Genomic DNA, 21032 nt, shown 5'->3' with positions numbered 1-21032 from the left:
GCCCCCGGGCCGCGAAGGAGGGTTAACCCCTGCCGTGCCGGAGCGGGGGGGCGGGGGGGGGGGGGCAGGCCTCGGGCTGCTGAAGGGGGGGGGGGGGGGAGCCGCAGCTCCGCCTGGCGGCTGCCTCGGTTGGGCTGTGGGAGCTCTGTCAGGGACAGAAAGGGGATAAAGTTTTTCTTAGTAAGTCAATGGGCAGCCGCAGGTACCGCACAGCGAGTCCGATACGGGTACGGGAGGGTTTAGGCATGAAAATGTCCCCAAAATGAGGTGGGCCCTGAGGCGAAGGGCCAGGCGCTGTCAGGTGTCATCCCTTCGGTTTCAGGCTGGTGCTGCCAAATCTGTGGGGAGATTTGCCACTGTGATCGAAAATTGCCTTGGGTATGTAGCAAAAACACTACAGACGACAAATAGAGGCCATTCTGAATATAAACGGGAACAAATTCCTTGTCAGAAATGCCTGTTAGCCCATTGTTAGCCCATCTGAAGCACTCAGTCCATATTATTCTTATTTGCTCCTCAGGTTGACAGGACTGTAAGGGACTTGGACTCATTCAGAACTCTGCACACCACAAGACCCACGTAAGTAGCTCTTCAGGCTCTGCCCCCAGTGCCCTGCAGTCAAAATAATTATCTGGGAGGCTCTGCGAGCCCTGGAAGCTGGGCTTTTGCCACAATGAAAAAGTCAGGCTGGCTAATGAGGCGTTTTGCCTCCTAGTGGACAAGAGAGGATGAAGGGCAGGCTCAGGAAGCGGGACTAAAATTGAGCATCGAGAGTGAATTGCACAGCAAGCCAGAATCCTGGATGTGAAAGAGGCCAAAAGGACCCCCAGTGGGATTCCAGCACATGGGGAGAATAAGCAAAAAGCATGGATAAACAAAGAGTCATTGTCCTGCCTCATACAACCATCGTGTTTTTATTTTGAAACACAATATTTATGGAAAGTGCGCTAGCGGTGAACTCTGATTTATGTCACAAAGGTCAAGAAAATGCCTTCCGGATCCCTTTTAAGTTAATATCCCCCATGTTCTAAATATTCTACAACCTCCCAATAAAACAAGGTCTTTTTCTAAGCAGCCTTGTTTGGTCCCTCCCTCCCATTTATTTATTAAACACCTTATCTTTTCTGTGGGGAAATGTGCCAGGCAGATGCGTGTCTGTACAGTAGAAATGTGTGTCTGTACATCTTTGGTGTGTCTGTACAGTAGAAATGGATTGGCAAAGGCTACTCCAAATACGGACATCCTTTTGCGTTTGTAGATAAAGGATCTTCTCTGTAAGTTTTGGGAGCAAAAGGACCGCTCTGTGTTTGAGAGCTGCACATAAATGATGAAAGTGTGTATGACTTTTTTCACATTTTCACATAATACAGCTAGACCAGTAAGACATCCACTCACATACAGTCATGGTTCTCCTAGCTATGTTTTTCTGTCTGATTTATTTTCTCTGAAACTGACAAAGTGGTTTGTCTCCTGGCACAGCACTTCTTCCTTTCAGCTAAAAATGATCCTGCATCACTTTGTAGGCCCTTTGCAGAAGGTTTGGGGAACATACAAGGTCCAAGATTTTTCTTCTCAATCATATGACAAGAATCTTAATGCTATTCACCTTTCTCTAAAGGATGATATCTACTTTATTGGGTTGTTCTCAGCAAATGGATTCCTGCAAATACAGGGCTGCTTCAAGGCACGTAGCTCGTGTTCTGTTCAGATGTGTCTACTTTGGTACAGGGTATAGGTGGAGGACTGCAAGTTGCCAGAGTATTTGTGCAAATCCCTCACCTGGGACTGGTGTTTCATTCTGGATTTTGAGAAATAGTAATGCAGGGATTACTATCAGTAAATGATTATTTAAACCAGCTTCCAAAATAGACTCTAGTGTAATATTCAGATATCCTATAGCTTTTCCAGGTATTTGAACAGTGAACACTTCTAAAATATATTTACCACAAGTAAATAATGGAATTGCTATCTACAGTTAGCTAAAGGTTGAACATATCAGTTATTAACTACAATAATCACAGATCGCAATGGCTCCTCGAGCTATTAGAAAGGTATAATTTGTATGTGCAATGTTTTGTAGCAGCAGAATTTAAATGTGAAGGAGGCGGCTGGCTATAGGCAGATGCATTCTGATTGAAAAGAGCGATTAGAGGGCAGCCTGTGGTCACAGCATCACGGCTGGTACATAAAGGAGACTGGAAGCCTGTGGCCAAATTCTCCCCTGTGCTATAAGCACTGTGGTCAGCACCTGGACCTCTAGCCCAGAGTATCATCTGAAGGATGTGAAGCTACACACTGTCTGTCTTTGTATGCATTTCTGAAGCTGTCTATTTTCTTTCTTTAATGTACTGCAAACATTTCTCTGGCTAACGCAACTTATTATTACTACGTGTCAGGGCTTTTATTGCGTAATCTTGGCATCAGCTGCAACAGGCAACAGAATGCTTCCAAAATGTATCTTAAACAGAAAAACAACAAAAAAAAAAGATAGAAGAGGCAATTCCAGCAAAACATCTGTGATGACATATTCAGTCCATTATTTTGTCAACAGTGCAAGTATTTGATGGCATAATAAAAGGATACACTTTGCTTAGCAAAAACATTACGAGATAGCAGCCAAGTTAAATAGGGTGCGATTAAAGGTTTGCTTAACCCACAGGATTCCATTTCCAGAAAAATAAAAACAGAACCACTCACATCCCTCCTTCCAAATTCTATTTGCATGCACTTGTCAGGAGGTTAAAAAAAAATCATTGTAAGAAAAGGGAGAGTATTTTTTAATTGACATTCCATACCATCAAAAAATTCACAGTTCAATTTAAAGCTTCATTTTAAATAATTCCTGTGCATCAATTTTCTGCTTCATTTTATTGACATAATCAATGCTATATTTCAACACACCTTGGAAATAGACTGCAATAAGCATATTTCCTTCTTTTGTTCAAATCATAATAGCAAAGGAATTATAATATATTACGGTATTTTCCACACTAAATTTGATATTTTATTAATTTTTTTTATGCTTTGTTTCCTTTCTACAAGCAACTACTGAATTCAAAAATCAAGTCAGTGTTGTAGTGTCTGCAGTTGCAGGCTTGGTATTCCAGTGATATTTGAGAGTGTCCAGAAGAAACATTTTTTCAGTGAGACGCTTAGCACAGATGGCCAAAGGTGTCTGTAGAAATTACAGCCATACAAATGTTTCTCAAATACGCACAGGTGGACAGAGGAAAATAAATGTTGCTGAGTACAAACACCAGGGATTTCTGTAGTGGAAAAGAAAGTATAAAAAGAAAATAAAAAATTGAGGCTTTTGACTGTCCTCTAAAGTACAATTGTTATTGTCATTTATGAGCAAATTCCCTCCTGTGTAAAGAGCCTGTACACAGCATGTGTACTTTCTAGCTTCCATGGCAGGTTTTAGGAACAAAACTAAGTATATATTTTTTGAGTGCAGCTTAGGTATTTTAGCAAGTTCATGTTGGGACAATGGGTGCATGGCACTTACAGCTATTTCCAATTCCAGAGGTTTTTACAAATTCAATAATATTTACTTTAGTTTTGTGGGTTCTATATCAAGTAATGAATGACTTGGTGAAAATAAGAGAGAATGACATTTTGGATTCGGAAATTAAAACTCTAGTTCCCGAACTGAAGAAGAAATGTGACTCTGACAGTAACTGCATCAGATTTTGGGGATTAAATCTCCTCATTATGTTTTGTAACATGTTCAGCTGCCCATAAAATGGAGACTAATAGTCTTACTAGAGGATAGGGACGTAGGAACAGTGCAGCTGTTCCAATGACGATACCATGAAGTCACAGCTCAGAGTTTTCATGCTGGTAGATAATCCAAAGATCAAGCTTCTTCCAATGTAAAACACAGCAAAAGAAATAGCATTAGATAAACCTCATTTCCTGGCAGAAGTTGCCATTAATTTCTCTGTTGGAAATCCTGCATAACACGAATGAAATAACTGAACAGACACCTGATTATGTGGGTACACTTAAAAGTGTGCAGAATGGCTGTTCCTAGATGTTATTTTCTCTTCTTTTCTCCTTCCCCTGTGTTGCATATTCTTCATGAATATAAAAGAAATTATTAAAGGTGATTCATTAAATTCCTTTAGATTCTGGTTTAAAGGCAGTCTAACAAAATGGCATTATAAACTTCCCCCTTATTAGTGCTGTACATGACTTTCCCTCTAGGCTGCTTCAAAGTGGTACAGTTCTTTACAAAAGGAGAACCTGAAAAAGGTCCGTTTAAATTGAGTTTGTACTTCATGTGTTTGTTTTTTTTTTCTCTCTTAGATTTTCCCGTCTGGTTAATACCATCCTCAGTTTAGCTCGTAAGGGACTTTCAACAGTTTTGGACTTGAACCTGAAGGTAAACCTTCTGTCACTGGGCACCTGTGGATTCCCTCTGACTATTGGTGCCCCTAATATTGCCTGTTGCTATTCTTAGTCTTTATTTTATTTTATTTTATTTTATTTTCAGTCACGTGACACAGTGAGCTAAGTTCAGTTCAGAAGAGTGTGTTGGCCTGCCAAAGCCAAAAGACAACCTACGGCAATTCCGAGTCGTGGATGAGACATAGCAACCTTTGGGATTATTGCTTAGCAACTGCAAACACAGAGAGGAGTAAAACTCACAGCCTGGCTCCGCAGCAGGTCTGAGAAATCCCTAATTCACTTTAAGATTTTTAATGCCTGGGAACAGATGGGCATATATTAAATTCCTATTCATTTGCAAAGCCACTCTGAAAGCAGGAGGAATAAGATCTATTTTGATACCTGCTCCAAAGGTAAGAAAAGCAGTTCTTTAGAGCGTCAGAAAGCAAAAGAGGAAGTCTTTGTTTAATTTTAATTTTAATTGAAAAGAAGATCAGATGTGAAAAGGGTATCAGGCTCCTTGTGATTGGTGTGGTAAACACGCTCTACGAAGAACTTCAGGGAAAGGCAAAACTAGTCCTGAGCCATAGAGGGTCAAAGAGATTGGATTCTGTTTTTGAAAGGACTTTGGAACTCCAACATCTCCAAAATATTTTCCTAGACAAATTTTAGTCTTTCCTGGCCCTATCCCACCCATCAGAATGCTCTAACAGAATAACAATGAAACGTAAAAATCTTATTTATGAGCAGATTTGTTTTTTTGTACAGGAGATGGAGAGATAATCGTTTTGTACCTGCCGGGTTTACAGCAAGAATATTTCTCTCATAGAAAAGGAGCCAGGAAAGTGGCATCCTACTAAATAATGAAAAGCTCATCTTGCCTTCAGCTTGAACAAAGACTTACAGGAAACTTAATATCACATTTCAAATTTCCTGGGTGCTCCTAAAGCTTGTGTTTGTGCACTGTGCTTACTTTTATTTGGACAATCAAGCCTCTACTTGGGAATGTCATAGAACTTGAGAGCTTTATATTTTATGGGCCCAATTCTCAACTGATGTAAATCAGCATTGAAATTTATGAGCTGAAGTTGTCTTACACAAACTGGAAGTTTGTCCCTGCAATCATTGATAAATTCCAAGTTTTAGGCCCTGATTCTAGCACCCCTTTGTTGTTTATTTTAACAGTTATGTGCTGTGGGTATGCTCTTCCACACCCTCATAGCCTGATTTATCTGCTCCACATGAAAGTAGTTGTCATAGTTCTGTGTGCCCTGCTTCCACTCCTGGAGATTTGCCAATCCCATGGAATTAAGATAGAGCAGTAGCACTTAGGTTTTTCTGTTGTTCAGAGACAGAGGCACTTCATAAACATATGCTAATCCTCAAAATCTTCCTAACAAATAGTTCAGAGCGGTGTAGAAAATATGTTCATCATCATTCAGAATAAGCCACCTCCTAAAGCAGAGTGCAATTGTCACCGTAACGTTGCACAGAAATTGCAGAAAGGTTTCACAAAGGATGTTCAGAAATAACATGAGTATTTGATTCTGCAAGAATAGTTTATTTTGGCACAAAAGAAAAAAAAAAGTTGATTTGGAACGTGACCAGAACGTTTGTTTAACAGCCTGCTTTGAACCGGAAAGAGTCTGGTTTTAAAGCTGATTGAAAGAAACTCACCTAAGCAAGGAACAATTTGACAGGGTTGACAGGTTTCTTTTTCTACCATTATAAATCTAAACTGCACAGTTCATGTCCTTCAGTGGCAAAACCAGCCACCATTGTTACAACACTGAGTCACGCAGGCAGCTTGATCCATAAATCCATCTCACTTCCCAACAGGTTATGCTTATTACAAACAAATTACCAGAAGATGCCAACAATCCCATCTAGAAAACAGAAATTCAGTGCTGTAAAGCATCCTACCTATCCGAGCAATATTCGGATTCAAACAATGGTTATGAACCAGAAGATCATTGTACTAGCAACTACATTTGTGTTCCTGGAGGGCTTTAGTTCACATTTATGCAGTCCCTAGAAGGCTAAGTTCTCTTCAGAACAGCCACAAATGCTTAAATATGAATAGCAGAACATAGTGAAAGCGATGTTATTTCTATGGATACTGGAAGGCCTTAGTGAAAAGCACTTTTAAGTAAGAGCTGCAAAAGAATAGCGTGGCAGCAAGTTCAGAGCAGAGTTTCATCTTTGATTTGGAAGGGCCTTAGTCAGGCTCTATTAATGTCACCAATCCCTTGCTGTTTAGCACTGAGCTGTTTTTTTTCACAGCATGCCGGTGATTTTTCATGCAGTAAATCAAGTGGGTTCTGCTCACATTCTGCTCCATTACATCCGTGTAAGTTCCACTGTAGTTGCAGACAGTTATGTATGGAGACATATAGCAATAATTTTTCAATTGTGCCTCGTGAGCAATTCTGTTTTTTCCTGGTATTTCACAGTATTGACATTTTGAGAAGAGAACAGTGTAGTCTGGGAAACTAAAGGGAGATCTCAGCAACTCTCTGTAGGTCTTTTACAGAATAATCTACAAATTATGTGTTTGTGGACAGTTTAGTTTCAGGGTCATAGTGCAGTTTCCCTTTCTTTAGGAACTCTGCTGACCCATATATTTGTGTCCTGTTACATTAACAAAATATCCAGAAGAAAAGCAGTTGCAAAAGTTGAAATTGAGTAGTCTGTGGTACAGGCTTCCTCAGGATTTTTCACGGCTGCAGAAACCACGAAGAGTAAGTGGTAATTGAGGAGAGCAGAAGGTGGTGTAGAGATAGAGAAATCTTGCTCCCAGGTATCTGGTATTTTCCCTGGCTTGCTTCCTCTGTCTCATATCCACTGGAGCTCCTCGCAACACGGAAAGGGCCCTAAACAGAAATAATGATATTAGGGGCAATTGGAATCCACTGGTGTGAACTAGGGGACAAGACTTCTAAGCACTGTTCACCACTTGGTTTCTGACTCTCTAAGTGACCTGGAATTAATCACTTCTCTACCGTGTCTCTTTTTTTTTTTTTCTTTTTTTCTTTTTTTTTTCTCCCATTAAAGAGGATCACAGTTATGTAGTTGCTCTGTCTCCAAGGAGTGTTGTGATACATAATTAATCTTTATAAATCATTTACTAATCTTTGAAGTAAAGGGGCTGTACTTGTTTAAGAGTACAAAGCAGCAGTAAGAGAATAAAATAGGCACATAGAAAAGGAATATTGGTTAATTCCTAGCTATAAACTTTCTTCCTGTGTCATCTGCTAGGCCACTGCTGCATCTTTTGGCATTATATAACATACTTCTTTTGTTCTTTATCACAGTCATTGACAAATGGCTGCTCAGCCAGAAGAAGCAGCTCAAACTGCAGGTCTAAACCATCCCAGCCTTGTAGGTAAGAATATGACTGCCACAGAAATGAAGAGAAATCATGGGAGTGATGAGCTGCCATGTCGTAGTAATTGTGCTCCGTGGAAAGAGTGCTTTTATGAAAAGGTACAGCAGAGGTCTCTGAATCTGCAGGAAAAAAAGGTGAAGATGATTCAGGCACAAAAGGCAGAAGAAGAAAAGGTAAAAAAGAGAGAGCCCTGCGACTGGCTGTGCAAAGAGTGGTTCAGTGATGAGAAGGAGTCACTGGATACTCGCACCTATTTGCTTGACAAACTCCTACCTACATTAATCCCAGGAGTGGAAAAGCTGTTAATGCAAGTGGAAAGAAAGAATGTGCTTGTACCAGACAAAGAACCAACCAAATTTGACCCCATTACTTTTCTTGGAGAATATCTGATGAGACATAACCCTCAGTATGATATTTCTACAAAGCCAGGCCCCTACCTGAGAGGAATGAAGATGGTCACAGAGGAGCTGAAAACTGAAATGGCAGATACAGCACCGGAGAGGTGAGAGAGTTGACAGTGTGGCTGGTCACAAGATTAGAGCTGGGTCCTGGTCTCTGTTTTACAAAAGGCATGGCATGGCTGCAGTCTGGCTGGCAAAGCGTCAAACAAAATGAACTTTGTGCAGCGCAGTGCCAGAGATGGTAATTACCTCCTTCTTAAAACTCGAGAAGCAGGGCAATCACCAGAATGCCACACACAATGAAACAGTAGTCATTCTTGTTTAAGGCTATATTCTGCCCTTCATGAGTGTATAATTCCAATTTAGACCCTATCTTAATTACATATGTGAAATGCAAACTACTTGCAAACCAGTCTGGGTTAGCAACAGGAGCTCTTTAGGTGTGGCGTTGGTATCAAAGGTCTAAGGACTCTTCACACTGTTTCCTCCATATTCTTCCAAACTTAATAAAGGTGACCTCTTTTTCTCCTTCAAGGTGATTTTTTTTGACCAAACCAAGGGCAATATTGTCACATGGCAAGGTAGCTGGCATGTGATAGAAACTCTCATAGGGTTTTTACTTCAGGTTCTCATTTCAGATCCTTTTTCCCCTTTAAAGTAGAAAGTGTTCTGTATTTTATTATGTTGCTTACTTGTGGGGTGTAGTCTAGGCTGCTTGGTTTAGTATAATATTAATGGATATTTAAAGAGGGTTGTATGGCATCTTACAATATGCTCACGTTAAAATGTGAGTGCATCAGGTGAACGATACTGCTGTCATTTTAATTGTTTTATTCAGAAAAATCTAGAAGTGAACATTTGTATTTGTAGAATACCCAGAGATGATTGTACATGATATCAGAGTTACTCATGGCTACCAGGTCACTCTCTGGCTGTGTCTGCAGTGTAATGACTCCTTTACTGTCTCGTCCATTTGCATGAATACCACATACAGCTTGAAAATTGGTTTCAGGGTTTCAGTGTGAGGAATTAGGGAAGTAAAATGTTGACGGGACTTATTCATAGACTCTAAATGAAGATAATTGATGTTCCCAGTATTATAATGAATCACAGAATCACTCAGGTTGGAAAAGGGCCTCTAAGATCATCTGGTTCAACCTTTAACCTAGTACTGACGAGTCCACCACTAAACCATGCTACTAAGTTCTACATCTGCACGTTTCTTGAAGACCTCCAGGGTTGGTGACTCAACCACTCTCCTAGGCAGCCTATTCCAATGCTTCACAACCCTTTCAGTAAAGAAAATTCTCCTAATATCCAACCTAAGCCTCCACTGGAGCAACCTGAGGCCATTTCCCCTCGTCTTACCCCATGGGTTATGAGTATGTTAAATATCTCTCTCCACCTCTGAGTTTGTCTCCCTGCATTTCTAGTCCACATCAGTTATAGCTCATAGGAATATGTCCTGTATGAATTCAATTAAAGCAGTTTGGTAAGTGAATTTTGTGCAGTCACTTACCCCCTTTTTCCCTACAGATAGAAGTAAATATTACTGACCAATTATGGTCAGTGACCAATTATGGTCAGTGTGAGCTAGCCCAGCTTTTTGTCTTTTCTTCATAAACAGACTTCCAACAGCATAACCAGAGCTGGTAAAAGATTTTCAAAAGATTTTTGTTTGTTTGTTTGTTAGGTTGTGAATCAGAGCTTATTTCTGGAGAGGTTGGTTTTTCCTATAGAATACAAAGTGTTGGCTACCCGTGACATGTCTTGGCTTATCTTGTTAAGCTCATGTTGGCATTTGGAGACAGGTTCTCTGTAGCTATGGAAGCTCCAGAACTGCTGCACAGGAATCGTCTTTCAAGGGTTTGACAAATCAGTCTCTTCGCAGGCAGTGCTGCCAAGGGGGTTTATGTAGCCATAGCTGTAGTAGGGTTGGCATATCGGCTGGTAGTAGCATCGTGGGATTTGCATTCTCAGTAGCTCAGGATTTACATATTTGTGATGGCTGTGTTGTGGAATTTGCATAGGATTTTCGAACTAGAGCAGCACAGAGGATCTTACTAACTCCATGTAGTCCTGAGACTCCTAACGAGAGTCACTGGCTTTCCAAACAGAAAGAAAACGTTAGAGAGAAATGCCAGTCTGGGCTCAAAATCTCTCACATAAGCACCAGAAAAATGAAGAGGGAAATTCTGGTCCCAGTGAAACTCCTGGAAGCCTTGGCATTACTTTCAGCAGAGGCAGGATTTCACCGCAGATTCATATTTAAAGCTTACCAATTCTTCCTCAGGCTTCCTCCAGTCTCTCCTTAACTACAACCTGAGTGGGAGACAAGAAATGAGGGAGAACAGATGGGAGAAATTCCTGATCTAAATAGATTGATACCTGAAGCAGAGACTTTATTTTGTCCAGGGCTGGTAGTCCTTCAGTCTGAGTCACCCATCCTTGTGTGGGAGTTAGGCGGCTGTCTTCCTGAAGGAACATGTTTCATTCTGCAGTGAGGAGTTACCCTCGCTGCAGAAATTTCATTGAACATTGTTCTCTGCCAGTGAAGTGCTTGTGTGAAATGGTACTTAGGCGCTGAGACAAACGCATACTGATGCAATTTTGTTGGTAAATGAAGTGAGGCAAAATTAGGCACCTCCGTGCCTGCTAAAATTGAGAGAAAATTGAAAGACATCTATACAATGGATGATTAATGCCGTTATAAATGTTTGCAAGCATTGATGGTAAAATTTATCACTGTTGAAACCACATAAACTAGAAGAGCTGTACAAATCATTTTCCCTTAAATGTCAACTGTATACTCTACAAGGCACTTTTTCCACATGCACATATCTGATACTCAAAAGTTATTTCTTCAGATTCACAGTTACGCTAGATTTCAGGAGATTATATATGTCAGGATATAAATATTTTCATCTCGGAGCTGCCCTCTGAAAACACAGATCACTAGTCTCTAGTGCAGTAACAACACTAGTAATTTTGTGCCCCAAATATCAAGTACAGTTTTGGAGAAAAAGTCTGCTTTTGCTAAAGGACAAGAGTTTCAGTAAGTTATTTCCTTTCCTTTTGTTCTTCGGGAGAGGTTTCATCTAGCTTACTAAAGCTGGTTTATGTTGGTATTGTTCTAAGTCATCTGCCTATGTCCTACAGGCTGGCCAGGATGAAGGCTGAGGCAAAGACCAAACGTAAGGAAAGGGAACAGGTGGAAAATATGAAGTCCGAGCAGAAAGAGATGAGAAAGGAGGCGCTGGCAATTCAATTCAAAGAGTGGACAGTGGATATCAGTGGCAGAATACCAGTTGCACTGGTAACTAGGGTTGATCTTGTTAACACTGCTATGGTTGTTCCAGAAAAAGGAAATCTGGGCAGTCTGCCCTGGAATGGCAGCAAAGGAGCAGAAGGGTGGGTAATGGCTCTGATATCCCTTGGGATCAGGGTGCAGGTCGGTGTCTAGCACACCCTCACCAAGCTGAGCACGTGGAAGGCTTGCAGTGTGTTCTCCACAGAGGTTTGTGTGGGAGGCTAAATGGATTGTGAGTTACCTGGACACTCCCGAGGTTGCTGGATACCTACCTTATCTCTGGATGTCCCTCTGTGCAGCTGGCTGTCCTTCAGAATCCCCTTAAAAGACCTGGGTCTTGCTCACCTGTGGCCCCAGTTAAATCTCCTTTCTAGCCCCGAGACTCATAGAAATTGGCAGTGCATCTTCCTTAAAAGTCACACAAGTCCCCTAGAAAATCTTCCTATGGTTACATAGAGCATGTCATAGACAAAGTCTACATTTAACAGGACCTGCTTGTTTGTGGTAAGATGTGTGATTGCCCCACATGACTGGTTATTCAGCATGATTTACTTTTTTGCATTTTTCTGCATGAAGCAGGCCTTTGACTATTACCTTGATTTGTAGATTCAGAGTGCACTGAGGTCTTTCCTGGATGTCGTTGCTTCTGCTCCCATGGATGTGAGAGAAGGTAAATTTTTGATGTGTCTTTCTTCTTTAGTTTTATTTCTGTGACCTGAATTCTAATGCAAACTGAGCAAACAATGAATGAATTTGATAATTGATGTAGGATCTGTAAGGGTAGTTACACCAGGAAGTATATCAATCAATAATCTTGAGACAGATTGGAAAGAGACTGAACCATTCCACGAAATAGCACATCTTGTCTAGCCATTCATTCCCTTTGCCAGTCCAAGGCATGCCAGTCCCAGCACAAGGGCTTCTGTGTCAAAGCACTCAGCACAGAAGGGATTTCCATAAATCCTGTCCACTTTATAGCTCACACTTGACCTCTTTGAATAATGATAACTGGATGGATAGAGCCAGGCACAGTGAAGTGGCAACATTCAACCTGCTGCCAGCCCTTTACATAGATAGCATGTAATGATCATCAATAATAACAAATCTGCCTTTGTTGGGAGTTGGGATAATAATCAGGGCACCTCCAGAGGGTATTTCTGCTTGCTGCTGAAGTAACCTCTGTGTAGAGCTTGCCCTTGCTCAGGCCTTTCTGTATTACAGATTTGTCCCTCTGAGTCGTCATCCCGTGTTGGTAGCACATCATGTAGGTGGCCAAACAGAGCCTTTACACTCCTGGTGTGGTGGCTGTGGTCCTGGAGTTCTTGAGTATGAACAGTTCCTGGGGTGTGAAACTCATATGGAAGTTTCTGTCTGGGTGCTTGCTCCACAGATTCTGGAGATGCTTCATGTCAGATTTCACTAATGTGCTGCTCCATTTCTCAGTGAATTTAATTTAGTAGCATTCAATATATATTAATGGAACATTAAGCTTTTTTTTGTAGTTTGGTAGAGATATTGTACAGTTTCAGAATGTCTTAAGCAACAAGAGATAAGTGCATTCTATGGGGAATTTTCTCATTATTCCTGAGGTCTTGTAGAATAAAGAGCAGAAAAATGATCCCAACAGAAATAGCGTGTTTGTGCTCAAAGACCTCATTAAGAAATCCGTGCAGACATGTGGTGTAGCTTCTCCATTCCTTTACAGCGGTCAAGGAGCTGACCAACAGGTAGCTTTGAATAGCATAATCAGTAAAATGTTTCCTGCAGAGTTTCTTGGAAAAATTACTCTGATTTTCAGATTCCACTCTTGCAAGGCAGAATTGATGTCCCCAGAATTTTCAGGCAGTTTTATCTGCTAAATCAAAAATAATTTCTTCCCTCACATAATTAATTAGTGGTAACTGCTGTTAAAATCATTGCTATTTTCACCAGCATATATCAAGAATAAATATGACCATACAGCACTGAATAGTTAAGTGTAGATTCTCAACAAGAGAAATATTCTCAGTAAGGATCAGATTTAGATAGCCTTTATACAGCCAGATGCTTGAGATCCTTGTAATTTTTCAGCTATTGTGTAAAATAGCCTCAAACAAATGTAATCCAACATGAAAAGAAAGTGAATGTAACATAAAACATGCAAAAAAAATTATACAATATGCTAAACCATGGCTGCTTGCTTTCTAAACCAATATCTGTTAATTTTTTACTAGCCATCTATGACAGGAAGCTGGAAATCATAGACACATTGGAACAGAAAGTAAACATTGATGAATTCACAGAGGTGAGAAATGAAATAAGAGTATCTGATTCAGAAGGTGATATTTATCACAAAGTAGTACCATTTCCCTGTGGACAGCTAAGATGAGTAAGTGAAGGGCTTCTGTTTTCTCCAACACCCCAGGTAACTGGTTGTGTTAGGATATTTCATATTCCATCTCTGTATCCATTCTCTACTGTCACAGTACTTTCATTTTTGCCCTGAACTGGTGTAAACCATAACCAGACAGTAAGAAATGTCAAAAATGTCCATAAAGAGTAATCAGGATGAAAAATACGCAGTTTTAAAATCAAAAGCTGTCAATGAGAAGCGTCAGAAGTGTGTTTCTAACTCACCAAAATCAAGAAAAGTGATTGGAAGTTTCACCTCATTACTCTTCATCAATTTGAAAACAACCATATCAGTTCAAACTACATTACTGAAAAGCTCTCCAGGCCAAGACTTTGCCATCCGTTTCTACCTATGACAGAGCTAAATTTTATGGCGAGGTTATTAAACCTGTGAAAAGGGATGTTTGGAATAGAAATAATGACAGCCCCTCAACTGCAGCAGTATAGTGGGTGCAGTTACAATAATTAAAAACAGAGAATAAAGCAGCTGTGCAGAGACTAATTTCAAGCAGCCATGTGTGATTTTTGTGCCTTCTTCACTCTCAGGAGACTCACATGTTCAGTATTTTGCACAAAGATGCATTTTTATAATAACTTGTTGAAGGCTTTTTTAAGCATGAAATGAGTTTTTTTTTAAATTTAACCTCAGAATAACTGCATTTAATTAAGGAAACTGTTGTGGATAATGGGAGCCCAGAGAATTGTTGTAGTCAGTGAAATGAAGCATCAATCCATAACTCTATGGTACGTGTATAAGCACAGAATGAATTCATAATACATTAACATTAGCAAAAATGTTTTGAAATATATTTTGTGCACTCTTTATTTTAACTCAATTAAAAATGTGAGAACAGAGATCAGAAATATGAAAGACATGGACTGTCATGCTGTCTGATTTACCAGCCAGTGCAACATTGTTCTCGGAATATATTCTCTGATGCTTTTTCCAGCCGGGTTTTAATTGAATCGAATGATGAGGCTTTCATCACTTCCCTTGGGAAATGCTTCCATAATCATAGACCTCATTCTGAGGATAGTGCTGTTTCTAATCCTCAGCTACAATTTACCTTTGGTCATCAGTTTGCATCATCCACCAAAACCAGAAAAAGAGGTGATCTTTCTCCACACTGGTCTAGCCCTTTTCACATGTAGAAAGCATTGTTTTTTAATGTACCTTAAAATTAGTGTTTTTTTCTTTTCCTTCCTTAAATTCAATGCAGCTTTTGGTTACTTAAAGGCTGTTAGAAACTCAGTAGAGAAGCCTCACACTGGTGCACACTGGTGGCTTTTTTGTTTGTTTTGTTTTGTTTTGCTGGACATGCTCAGTGGCTGCTCCTTGTGTTTTTGCCTCCTTGCTGATGAGCTGGTCAGGTTTTTTATATTAAAAAACATTTAGATCCCAGAGACTAGTCCTCAATGGTTTATTTCACAGGTTTTGTACTATAAAATGTGGAACTTCCAGCAGTCTGACAAAGCTTTTGACACCAAGATAAATACTTACATTTGTAGGGTCCAAATCAGGCTTTACAGGTGAGATGGTTTTCCAGGAGTGCATGTGGCTTACTCAATTTCTAGTGAGATCAGTAGTGATAAAAAGCAAAGACTAGCTGACCCTTTGTTATTGATGATTATGTGTTTACAAACTACCTTGAGGTTTCACACTGGATAGCATTAGGAAGTGTCCCAGCTTTCTTCTGATAGGTGTCAAAATCTCTTGGTTAAGAATAAATAAATGTATGTTTATTGTGTGTACAGCACTTTACACTCTAGAGTGCTTTACACACATCAGCTAAGAAAAGCTTATAACTCTACGATAGTTCCTCCTGCCCACATAGCTGAACATACGCTTCTAAAAAATGTTCTGTGGAGCTGTTAGACAGCAGTATTAATATATGAGCCTTTGTATGTGTCATCAAGATGACATAGAAAATAGCAAGCTGCTTGTCCAACCTGCCTCCTCCCAGCTGCTGTCATCTTCAAGGTTCATCTGTCACAGGGTTCCAGGCTGCAATAGCTCTGAAAAGCTAGTAGATTCATGTAGCCCCAGATCTGCCACCTTCTCTCCAACCCACCTACATCCTTTCTTTTTATGCTGAAATGCAGAAAAAACACACTTTGCATTAGGAGTTGTTCTTTCCCACCAGCCACTCTTCAGGCCATTGGCTGCTGCTTTTCTGCTCTTCCTCTCTTCTCCACTTGTCCCATATATTTGGGAATTATGCAATACAGGCATGAATAATAACAAGTATATTAATATTTCAGTTTGTTAGTGCCCGTGTGGCATTTCAACAAGTTCAAGATGCTCTAGCACTTATGTCAGGTATCCATACTCTAAAAATGGGATAATGGGGAACATTTTCTGTTTTGCAAATTCTTCCTTTTAACTGTATAGGCTCCCTATTACTGTGACTGGCTGCAGAAACCTGCTATAATAATTCAGCACAGGCTTTGGGATTGTGGTTTGTTCTGATGGCTTTTATTATTTATGTCATGCACACCACATTTTTAGAACCATATTGCTTGTGCTCATAAAAACCACATGGCTATAAATCCAAAGCGTTAAAAGTGTCTCCAAGGCTAGAACTTAAAATAAATCTCAAGTCAGTAGTATTCCCAGTGTCAGAGGACTTAGGTGACAGAAGGCTCACATTCAAAAAGTTCTTTCCTTTTTTTTATTGTATTCAGAGTGGTTCTCTAAACACTGAAATTGCAGGCAATGGTCATTTTGTGGCATGAGAGAGTTGAGTGTCAGTTCTGCAAAAACAAACGTCTCAAAAGGCCTCCTTGGGAGTAAAGCCAGGAATACTAAACATTGCAGAAAACCATGGAGAACTCGTATCCTGCCTGAGATAACCTGCCTTAGGCATTGCTGGAGAGATTCTGATCCAGCATCTCTGAACAACTTAAAGTGGGAAGTGGTTTCTGGGCCAGGAAAGGAACTGTTTGATATGCATTTGTGCAGTGCCTAGCGCTGCAGCATCCCAGGCTTGTCTGGATAATATTGCTGCTTCTGAAAGAAAGAACAAAGTAAGCAGTGTAGCACCCATACACCGAGTTTGTATCACATTAGCAGATCGATCCACAAAATAATTTCCTTTATATTTCATTACGTGATAGATTTTTGAGAGTTCAAATTGCGGTGAAAATACTCAAAGAAAGCTAATGATTTACACTACTGCTTTCTCTCCATAGTATGTCCATTCCTACACTGAAAATTTTTCAAGTGACATGTTCCAAGAAATTCTGAAGCATCTCCGTCAGTGTGCTCTTGACTTCCAGAAAGCCATAAGATGTGATATGTGGAGGCAAATGTTTACTGATCTCTTCCTAGATTGTGATTATGGAAAGGTATGCAAAGCAGTTCTCAGCCTAATTTCAATATGATGATGCTTCTACTTTGGTATTTCTCTGGGTCACTGCCTTCTTTTTATTCTTTATGACTCCAGGTACTCTTTGCACTTACTTAGCATTATTTTAGAGGGCAATAGCTGTTGTGTTGTCTTGAAATTCATAGTTCTTACTTAAACACAGAAATACCAATAGCCTATAAACTGGTGGCTATCTACAGACTAAATGACCTTACATGATAACTGGCTGGTGTTTGATGATTCTGGAGAAGAAATTAACCACAGACTTTACTACTGGTTGTTACCTGTTCCTTTAGCACTTTTAGAACGTTTTGGTGCTAATTTGTCTATTCAGCTATATTTCAGCAAAGATAACCTGATATAGATTGGCCTCAACAAATGTGTACATTACTACAGTAGTTACATACATTGTATTGTATTGCATTAATTGTGATGTATTAATTTATACATCTTTAGGCCTTATATCAAAAAATCTCAGGAAAGTATAAAGTTCAAATGCAAAATAATCTATCCATACTGCCTTTCTGAGGTAAGTAGTATGAACTTCAGCTGCAGTTTATAGACAGGAAATTAAAATACAATGAGTCAGTTACAGAACTGGAAATTGAATTCAAAAGCCATAATTTGGTTTTCAACAGCTCTTATCTCTATCTGTCATACCCTGAATACACCTGCATCCCCATTTTAAAAAAGCTAGACTTACTATAAAACTAGCAATAGTAGAAGCTGAAGAATCAATGACAAACTATTGCTAAAAGCTTGGTCTTTGTGCAAAAAGTATGGTACTTAATTTGAGTAGCCTCAGTTAGCCAGTTGCTGGCTACTACACAGTAAACAGTTGCCATGATCTTGCAGGTTTCTCCTCTACATATATTATATATTCCATTCAGCACTCGTAGAGTGGTCTTTACATCATGCCTACTCAGAATGAATGAACTGTGCTCTACAATGTCATGCTAATAATGTCATTAGCTCTAAGAGAATGGAATTACAGAGCACATTTCAACACCAATGACATGTTTTAGAGGATGGTGGTGAGCTGCTATTTCAGGGATGAGGAAAGAAATGTGTCTACTTCTCAGTCAGAAGACATTTCATTTGCCTATTGCTCTGTCAAGCACAAAGAGCTATGGTGGATTCTCCCAGACGGAGTAGTATATAAAGCTGCGTCCTATTTTTGCTATGCATTTTGAAAGGTTCCCTTCTTTCCCTTTCATGGTTTAATGTGACTTTCTTCCTACTATTTTGGTGGCAGTAATCACTATCTCCATGCAGCTAGTCCCAGTGGAATCTCAGCTGCAAAGAGCCAGAAATGCTACTACAACATAACAAGACTGAGCAGCTCTCAGCACAGACACCATCACTGCGCAGAAAAAACTTACCACAGCACAAACTTGGTTGCTGTTTGTAGCCTCTGAGGTAGACTTGCTCTCCAAATTGAGTGTGCTAAACTGTAGCGTGGGCCACGCAGTTCTTTTAAACCTGACCTGGTTTCTTTTGTATAGTGCTAATAAGTCCTGCTGTACTGTACCCACAGGCGAGATAAAAAATGCAAACTAACCCAAGGACTTCTACCATTTTGAATGTGATCCATTACCTGTAGTACTCATTCTGCAAAGCACAGCAGAGCAGTTGTTTCAGTTCCTAATTTACATTTGTTTGGCAGCAGGCAGTTATTCCAGTCTGCGTGGTGAGTGTGGCTGGCTGTCTCAGTGAGTCGCAATTAGGGCCAGGGAGCTGAGAAAGCAGTGTTTAAATTACAGTCAAATTAGAAGGTATCCACATGATCATTATTATGATTTCAAATGCATGCATCCAGAAGGATGGCAGCTCAGCCAGAACAGCCTGGACTGTGTAGTGAAGCAGTAACTTTCCAAGGCAGTTGAATCACTGCTCCAATGCCCAAAAAGGAAATGGCTCTTTGAATTTGAAGCTTATGGCGTCTCTGTGCTCACGTGTGTCAAGTATAATTTCTCTTGACGTTATAACAGAATCTGTATTAATATTCAGGGACATTTTAAGCCCAAGACCTTTAAATGTAACTGATTCTAATCAGAGATTAGTTTTCAAACTAATGCAGTTTGAGACACTTCTGATTACCTTCCTCGCAGTACAACAACAAAGTCTGCTTTCTCATGACCTTTCATGAGTGTGTGTTCCCATCTTACTCACTAACAAGCATATTGTGGTGGTGAAGATATGCATATTATGTTTCCAGAAGAACAATCAAGCAGTTAAATACTGACCTATCATTGATTAAATGGCAAGTCTGGTTTAGTCTGTGTTGATAAAGGAATTGCTCATAGATCCTAGAGCATTGCTGAAAACAACTGAGGATCATCACCTGCCAACATTTAGGTGACAAGGAAATTAGGTCAACACGTTTCAACTCTCCAGCCTCTGCAGTTGGCAGTAGTTAAAAGTGGAGGCAAATTTTGGGCAGTTGTACAAACACAGATGGCCTGCTGTTATTTATAGTGGATGCTGTACCTATCCTACTGATAAACAAGAGTTCGTACAAAGGGCTGATATGCAGGAATCTTTAATCAGTTTCCCCAGTCATACATGAAGTGCAAAGAAATGTGACCTTTTTCTAATAAACTTAGGAAGCCAGGGAGATGAGAGTATGAAGTATGAAAGACTAAAACTAGACTGAATAGTTGGTTACATTTCTGGTTTGTTCCTTTCCTCAGAATTTGCAAAAATCTTTCAATCTGCTTTGGAGGAAAGGTGTCACAGTAATAGAAAATGTGATGTATTTACTTACTTTTCAGAATTAGCCTACTTGGGAGGCACTTCACCAGTATATTCTGGGTATGTCCGTTGTTTTCAAATGCTCTGATCCTTATATTTATGCCACTACTTACAGTTTTGGATTATAAACATCGCAGTTATCTTGAGCTCGTTTCCAGAAAAGAACAGCAAACTTCTTCTGTTATTTCTTCAAGTTAAGGACAGGAAGAGTTTCGACATAATTACAAGCGTGGTGAATTTTACATTTTGCAGTTTTTACTCTAAGTGAAAAAGAAAAATAATAATCAATAATACAAAAGAAAAGCTACTTGCCACAGATAAACTTAAGTAAATCTTAAAGTACTTAAGTAAATCTTCTCTAATGAACTACCGTATTCCATTAATGGAAGGGAGATTACAAAGGTGATGGGACTGAAATAATGACAACAGGAATTCATCGTAAAATGGAAAATTTGCATTTGTTTAGATTTGCTTTACTTTTAAAGCTCACAATTTCCTGATTGGAAATGACCCATTTCATTGTCTTTTCCTGGTTTTATTGTCTCTACACACTCACACTGAGCAACAAGAATTTAATAAACTCTCTGCTTGCCTCTGCACTGGAACTACTGATGCCTCTCTCACCTCTGTGGTCATCTGTGTATGAATTTTTAAAGGAAATCAGGGAAGTTGTAATAATAGCTTAGATTTTTCAACTAATTATTTTCCCATACATAATGCTTCAATGAAAATGATGGGGCACAAAACCAAACCACAACGTGCAGCTACTAATATAATACAGCACAGCCCACAATAAGTGAAAATCTTCCATAGTACTGTCAGGCAATCAATACTTATCTTGATAGTATGAAATGTTGGTTCTTTGATCTTTATATGCAGAACTCATTTGCCAGAAGTAGTCACAACCATCTAACTGCAATTTGTCAAGGATATGCAAAAGAATGTGCTTGCAAAGTAATATACGTGAGGAGTCCTAGCTAACCCAGAGAAGAAAATTTGGTCCTTACAAAATAAATTGATTTCTTTGA

The 21032-nt window shown here is 39.7% G+C and overlaps 1 protein-coding gene across 6 annotated transcripts in view; it reads left to right on the top strand.

The window, feature by feature from the left end:
* The window catches only part of EFCAB5 (EF-hand calcium binding domain 5), a 38884-nt gene that overhangs the window by 374 nt on the left and 17478 nt on the right, over nucleotides 1-21032 (top strand). For 2 of the 6 annotated variants that reach the window (XM_072026156.1, XM_072026152.1), the window contains exons 1-9: nucleotides 85-378; nucleotides 521-579; nucleotides 4312-4387; nucleotides 4499-4671; nucleotides 7707-8282; nucleotides 11341-11497; nucleotides 12098-12161; nucleotides 13705-13775; nucleotides 17075-17230. In XM_072026156.1, coding sequence (XP_071882257.1) covers nucleotides 7717-8282; nucleotides 11341-11497; nucleotides 12098-12161; nucleotides 13705-13775; nucleotides 17075-17230 — 1014 coding nt within the window. In that variant the 5' untranslated portion in view covers nucleotides 85-378; nucleotides 521-579; nucleotides 4312-4387; nucleotides 4499-4671; nucleotides 7707-7716. Of the gene's footprint in view, nucleotides 1-84; nucleotides 379-520; nucleotides 580-4311; nucleotides 4388-4498; nucleotides 4806-7706; nucleotides 8283-11340; nucleotides 11498-12097; nucleotides 12162-13704; nucleotides 13776-17074; nucleotides 17231-21032 lie in introns of those variants that run through there. The other 4 variants (XM_072026154.1, XM_072026153.1, XM_072026157.1 and 1 more) reach the window with 3 other exon arrangements.

This window comes from Anas platyrhynchos, chromosome 20 (genome assembly GCF_047663525.1).
Source record: "Anas platyrhynchos isolate ZD024472 breed Pekin duck chromosome 20, IASCAAS_PekinDuck_T2T, whole genome shotgun sequence".
Lineage (NCBI taxonomy): Eukaryota > Metazoa > Chordata > Aves > Anseriformes > Anatidae > Anas > Anas platyrhynchos.
The sequence above is the reverse complement of the archived record's forward strand: the minus strand, read 5'-3'. Positions and strand labels throughout refer to the sequence as shown.